A 6,981-nucleotide genomic window follows, 5' to 3' on the forward strand; every position below is an offset into this window, starting at 1 on the left:
ATATCAAAACTTAATGTTTGATTAGTAATATGCATTGCTAAGAACTTCATTTGAACAACTTTAAAGATGATTTTCTCAATATTTAGATTTTTTTGCTCCCTCAGATTCCAGATTTTCACATATTGTGCTATCCTAATAAACCATACATCAATGCAAAGCTATTTATTCAGCTCTCAGATGATGCATACATCTCAATTTCACAAAATTGACTCTTATGTTTTGTGCTCCAGGATCACATATGTTTTTGACATCTTTTATGTTCGCCTTGTCAGAAAACTAACTGAATTTATTGGAAAAACGGCCAGATGAAACGCTCAGGATGTCGTCCACTCACTTTAACGGCGGTGATGAGCCGCACATAGTCTCCCAGCAGCTCTGAGATCAGGTAGAAATCAGCGCAGGCCTGATCCTGATGCAGCTGGTCGATCTTCTCCTCCACCTCGGCCAGCTGGGACAGAGCTCGCGACAGCGCCGTGTGATCCTCCGAGTTTCCCAGCATAGCTGCGCTTTTAGCGAACGACGCCGTGTTCACAGACAACTCTGAGAGTGAAGAGTGAAGAGTCAGTATGCAGCATATACTGTACATCACCAGTCAAACGTGTGGAATAATTACAAAGGCTCTTCTGCTCAGCAAGGCTGCGTTTATTTGTTCAAAAATACAGTAAAAATTGTGAAATATTATTACATGATCTTCAGAAATCATTCTAATATGCTGATTTGCTGCTCAAGAAACATTTCTTATCATTACCAATGTTGAAAACCTGTGAGAGCAGTTGTGCTGCTTAATATTTTTGTGGAAACGGTAACACTTTATTTTTTCAGGATTCTTTGCTGAACAGAAATTTCAAAAGAACAGCATTTATTTGAAATAGAAACATTTTGTAACATTATAAATGTCTTAACTGTCACTTTTGATTAATTTAATGCGTCCTTGATGAATATAAACATATTTTTGTTTTCTAAATCCCAAACCTTTGAATGCTAGAGTCTGACGGTTTCCACAAAAATAAAAAAAATACTGTGTTCAACATTGATAATAATCAGAAATGTATCTGGAGCAGCAGATCAGCATATTATACTGATTTCTGAAGATCATGTGACACTGAAGACTGGAGGAATGATGCTGAAAATACAGCTGCGCATCACAGAAATACATTACAGTTTAACACATATTCACAGAGAAAACAGCTGTTTTAAATTTTAATAACATTTCACAATTTTTACTGTATTTTTGATCAAATAAACGCAGCCTTGCTGAGCAGAAGAGCCTAAAAAAACACTGATTCCAAACCTTTGACTAGTAGTGTACTAGATCATAAATATACCTCATAAAACATGTGTTCTTAATATTTTTAAGTTATTATTTGTATTATTACCCCTCCTGTGACACACCAGTGATTCCACACTAGCGTGAAGTTTTCTGAGCTGAACGTCCAGATTGTCAAACTGCTGCTGTTTCTCCTCAAACCACTTTATACACAAACACAAAATTATAATACTACGCATGCTTATAAATAAACTTCAGTGATCAGTTCTTATAAATAACCATTTTTCTTAGTGTAAAGAACATTTTAATAACCTTTCAAATGCACAAAAGATTCTTTAGATTGTCAAAAGTTCTTCATGGATGCAAATTATGAACCTATATTTTTATAAGCTGTTTTTTAAAATCCATTTTATCCATGTTTACATGTAAGTCTGCTGGATGCACTGCAAAAATTATTCTCTTGCTTAGTGTTAGTGTCTTGTGTTCTAGTATAAATATCTGAACATTCTTGAATCAAGATGCTTTTACTGTGCAAGTGAAATGATTTAAGATATTACGTCTTGTTTTCTAAACAAATAATCAAAATTATGTTAGTTTTTGCTTAAAACAAGTCAAATATCTGCCAATGCGGTAAGAAAAATTATCTTAATTCAACGGCTAAACAAGATGATTTTTCTTGCCTCGTGGCAGATATTTTTGATTGTTTTAAGCAAAAACTAACAATATTTTTATATTTTTTACAGAAAACAAGACATAATATCTTAAGTCATTTCACTCGTACAGTAAATGCATCTTGATTCAAGAATGTTTAGATATTTATACTAGAACACAAGACACTAACACTAAGCAAGAGAATCTTTTTTTGTTGTGTAAGCCGTGACTGTAAGCCGTGTTCAGTGTATAAAGAGCACACGCATGTCACATGTCCTGACCCCCGCTCTCACACACACACACACACACACACACACACACCTTAGGACTGGAGCCAGAGAGCAGCTCATTAATTCGTCTCATTATTCAAGTCCAAAAATCAGAGCCTTACCGCATCCGATTCATTCATCTTGATTGTCATTTTGTTGACAGCGTCGGCCGCTTTGTTTACCATCCTCAATATTCCGGCCCCACTCAGCGCCTGTGTGCTAACCGCTCGCGGCAGCTGGGATAAAATGACAAATAAGGGCAAACAAACCGGTTAACAGGCCGCGGCTCAGACCCGTCCCGCGGGGAGCGTTTCTCCTCCCGCAGCGCACTGGGATTTTCTCCAGTCCCATACATTTCAATGCCGGTCCAATTTAATACGTTTCACCCTGGAAAACTCTCAGAGGGCCCGTGGGCAAAAATAGCTTTCAATCGGCCCGAGCGTTTAGCCCTTTACAATTGCTGCAGTCTTCCATTATACATACTTAATACAGACACTCTCGGCGCTCACGCCAAAGCCACTTCTGGCCTATAAAGAGAAAATCAGACTGGAGGAGCAGAATGCATTGGATCTGTTCAGTGTGTTATTCAGGAAATGATCTAAAGTGTGATGTTATTAACACAGCTGACTTTATGAGCACTGTACGTAATATAATGCACAGAAAACACGATTGTTCCTCTTCATGTATAATCTGATGTCAAGTTGATTGATTCTGAAACATCTACATGCAGTGTTTTTTCATAATACAGTCAAGAGAATCGTCTCCAAAGCACCAGGAAACCACATTTAGATGAAAACTGGTTTCCGCCGAGGAATGAAACAAAAAATGCTAACTGTGACTTTTTTCCGCTTGCAATTGCAAGCTTATACCTCACAATTCTGGCAGTTTAGAGTTTATTTCTTGCGAATTCTGACTTTTTGTTTCTGTAGCACAATAAAAAAAACAAAAAAAAGGAATAGCAACTTTTTAAAGATTTTTTAAGACTTTTTTCCTCAAAATGTTAAGTTCATATCTGGTCATTCTAAGGTTATTTCTTTTTTTAGTTTATATGTCAAATCTGAGTTTATTTCTCAATTCTGAGTTTATTTCTCAATTCTGAGTTTATTTCTCAGTTATGAGTTTATTTCTTGTAATTCTGAGTTTATTTCTTGTATTTCTGAGTTTATTTCTTGTATTTCTGAGTTTATTTCTCGTATTTCTGAGTTTATTTACCACATCTGAGTTTATTTCTTGTAATTCTTAGTTTATTTCTTGTATTTCTGAGTTTGTCTCAATTCTGAGTTTATTTCCCAATTCTGAGTTTATTTATCAATTCTGAGTTTATTTCTCAATTCAGAGTTTATTTCTTGTATTTCTGAGTTTGTCTCAATTCTGAGTTTATTTCTTGTAATTCTGAGTTTATTTCCCAATTCAGAGTTTATTTCTCAATTTAGAGTTTATTTCTTGTAATTCTGAGTTTATTTCCCAATTCAGAGTTTATTTCTCAATTTAGAGTTTATTTCTTGTAATTCTGAGTTTATTTCCCAATTCAGAGTTTATTTCTCAATTTAGAGTTTATTTCTTGTAATTCTGAGTTTATTTCCCAATTCAGAGTTTATTTCTCAATTTAGAGTTTATTTCTTGTAATTCTGAGTTTATTTCCCAATTCAGAGTTTATTTCTCAATTTAGAGTTTATTTCTTGTAATTCTGAGTTTATTTCCCAATTCAGAGTTTATTTCTCAATTTAGAGTTTATTTCTTGTAATTCTGAGTTTATTTCCCAATTCAGAGTTTATTTCTCAATTTAGAGTTTATTTCTTGTAATTCTGAGTTTATTTCCCAATTCAGAGTTTATTTCTCAATTTAGAGTTTATTTCTTGTAATTCTGAGTTTATTTCCCAATTCAGAGTTTATTTCTCAATTTAGAGTTTATTTCTTGTAATTCTGAGTTTATTTCCCAATTCAGAGTTTATTTCTCAATTTAGAGTTTATTTCTTGTAATTCTGAGTTTATTTCCCAATTCAGAGTTTATTTCTCAATTTAGAGTTTATTTCTTGTAATTCTGAGTTTATTTCCCAATTCAGAGTTTATTTCTCAATTTAGAGTTTATTTCTTGTAATTCTGAGTTTATTTCCCAATTCAGAGTTTATTTCTCAATTTAGAGTTTATTTCTTGTATTTCTGAGTTTATGTCATGTATTTCTGAGTTTGTCTCAATTCTGAGTTTATTTCTCAATTCTGAGTTTATATCTTAATTCTAAGTTTATGTCATGTATTTCTGAGTTTGTCTCAATTCTGAGTTTATAACTTAATTCAGAGTTTATTTCTTGTATTTCTGAGTTGGTCTCAATTCTTAGTTTGTTTCTCAATTCAGAGTTTATTTCTTGTATTTCTGAGTTTATTTCCCAATTCTGGGTTTATTTCTCAATTCTGAGTTTATATCTTAATTCTGAGTTTATTTCTTGTATTTCTGAGTTTATATCTCAATTCTGAGTTTATTTCCCAATTCAGTTTATTTCTCAGTTCTGAGTTTATATCTTAATTCTGAGTTTAGTTCTTGTAATTCTGAGTTTATATCTCAATTCTGAGTTTATTTCTCAATTCAGAGTTTATTTTTGTAATTCTGAGTTTATTTCTTGTAATTCTAAGTTTATTTCTTGTATTTCTGAGTTTATGTCTCAATTCTGAGTTTATTTCCCAGTTCAGAGTTCATTTATCAATTCTGAGTTTATTTCTTGTAATTTTGAGTTTATATCTCAATTCTGAGTTTATTTATTGTAATTCAGAGTTTATTTCTTGTAATTCTGAGTCTATATCAATTTTGAGTTTATTTCTCAGTTAAGAGTTTGTCTTGTAATTCTGGGTTTATTTATCAATTCTGAGTTTATTTCTTGTATTTTTTTAGTTTATATCTCAATTCTGAGTTTATTTCTTGTAATTCTGAGTTTATATCCCAATTCTGAGTTTATTTCTCAATTCAGAGTTTATTTTTGTAATTCTGATTTTATTGATCAATTCTGAATTTATTTTTTGTAATTCTGAGTTTATTTCTTGTATTTCTGAGTTTATTTCCCAATTCAGAGTTTATTTATCAATTCTGAGTTCATTTCTTGTATTTCTGAGTTTATTTATCAATTCCGAGTTTATTTCTCAATTCAGAGTTCATTTCTCAATTCATAGTTTATTTCTCAATTCAGAGTTTATTTATCAATTCAGAGTTTATTTCTGGTAATACAGGGTTAATATCTCAGAATTCTGAGAAACTTTCTCAAAATTGCAAGAAAATTGCAATTACCTCTTTTAATTTTTTTATCCCGTGGCGGAAATGAGCTTCCATAATTATACCCACAAGAAACAGTAGAAATTTTACCACATTGTCAATAGTAGCTGTTACCTCTAGTTATTGTTAATGCAAATTTATTAAAGGTACGAAATGCTGTAAACTACAGACAGAATGGGAAAAATTACTGATGTAGCTTATTCAGATGGGAGTAAAATCCTGATAATGATGAGCCCATATAAAAAATGTCTATGGTTTACAGAAACGGCGACGGTACCTCTGAACTCTCCAGAAACTGCAGGACATCGGGGTCTTTGAGCAGCGCTGGGTGTTTAACGGTCCTCAGCAGATACCTGCAACACAAACACACATCTCCCATCAGCATCCAGTTCTGAACCAGATGAAGTCTACAGCCGAGCCGCTGACCTTCGCGTCAGTCTGCGGCCGGATAAAAAGGGCACAGAAATGTCAGCGCTTCACTTAACTGTAATTTTTATTCGATTCATCAGTTTGTGCAAAACCAGGAGCGCAGCAGCGATCAGCGGCGGAGAGAACGGCAGGACAGCAGCAAACCTCCATAATTATTTATCTAATATTTCTTGCTTAACCTTTTAGCCACAAAAGAGCAGAACACGAGTGATCTTTCCAGCGCATCAGCCGAACAGAAAACAGAGATTCACAGAGAGCCAACTAGGCCTGGGTATCGATTCGATTCATACACTGCAAAAAATACACTGTTTTTGTCTTGTTTTCTAGTATAAATATCTAGAAATTCTTGAATCAGGATGAATTTACTGTACAAGTAAAATTACTTAAAGTATTTCGTCTTGTTTTCTGTAAAAAAATAAACATAAATTGTGTTAGCTTTTGCTTAAAACGAGTAAAAATATCTGCCAATGGGGCAAGAAAAATAATCTTGTTTAGCCTTTGAATTAAGATTACTTTTCTTACCCTCATTTTAAGCAAAAACGAACACAATTTTGATGATTTTTTTTAAAGAAAACAAGACTTTAATATCTTAAATAATTTTACTTGTACAGTAAATTCATCTTGAGTCAAGAATGTTTAGATATTTATACTAGAACACAAGACACTAACACTAAGCAAGAGAATCATTTTTGCAGTGTAGCTCGTGTTACGTGTTGGTCGCCACACATTAAAGAGGGACAAAAACACATTTATTGCTTGAATTTAGTAATGAAACTGACAGAATTTGAAAGCTGAGACTTTGTTTCATAACAAAAGTAACAAAGCACAAAGAGTATTAAGATTATTGGATGGGTGAAGCTACAAATAATATTTTATTCACACGTTAACTTTTATAAAACAATGCAGATCGACACATCTCACTTAAATTAATTAGTCTGAATACCTTTCCAAAGCAGATCTTCTCTTCTCTACAAACTCCACTGATGACAGATCCTCTTTCCCCACTTTGACCTTCGTCATTCCTGAAACACACACACACGCGCACACACACACACACACACACACACACACACACACACACACACACCCCCACACACACACACACAA

The 6,981-nt window shown here is 33.4% G+C and overlaps 1 protein-coding gene across 1 annotated transcript in view; it reads right to left on the bottom strand.

Moving 5' to 3' along the window:
* LOC107573252 (sorting nexin-2) overlaps positions 1-6,981 on the bottom strand; it is a 16,819-nt gene that overhangs the window by 5,100 nt on the left and 4,738 nt on the right. The window contains exons 7-11 of the mRNA XM_016259685.1: positions 6,818-6,896; positions 5,723-5,798; positions 2,310-2,423; positions 1,377-1,470; positions 335-540 (exon numbers count right to left, since the gene is read on the bottom strand). Of these exons, the coding sequence (XP_016115171.1) occupies positions 335-540; positions 1,377-1,470; positions 2,310-2,423; positions 5,723-5,798; positions 6,818-6,896 (569 nt within the window). The remainder of the gene's footprint in view (positions 1-334; positions 541-1,376; positions 1,471-2,309; positions 2,424-5,722; positions 5,799-6,817; positions 6,897-6,981) is intronic.

This window comes from Sinocyclocheilus grahami, unplaced genomic scaffold, assembly GCF_001515645.1.
Source record: "Sinocyclocheilus grahami isolate Dianchi unplaced genomic scaffold, SAMN03320097.WGS_v1.1 scaffold1904.1, whole genome shotgun sequence".
NCBI lineage: Eukaryota > Metazoa > Chordata > Actinopteri > Cypriniformes > Cyprinidae > Sinocyclocheilus > Sinocyclocheilus grahami.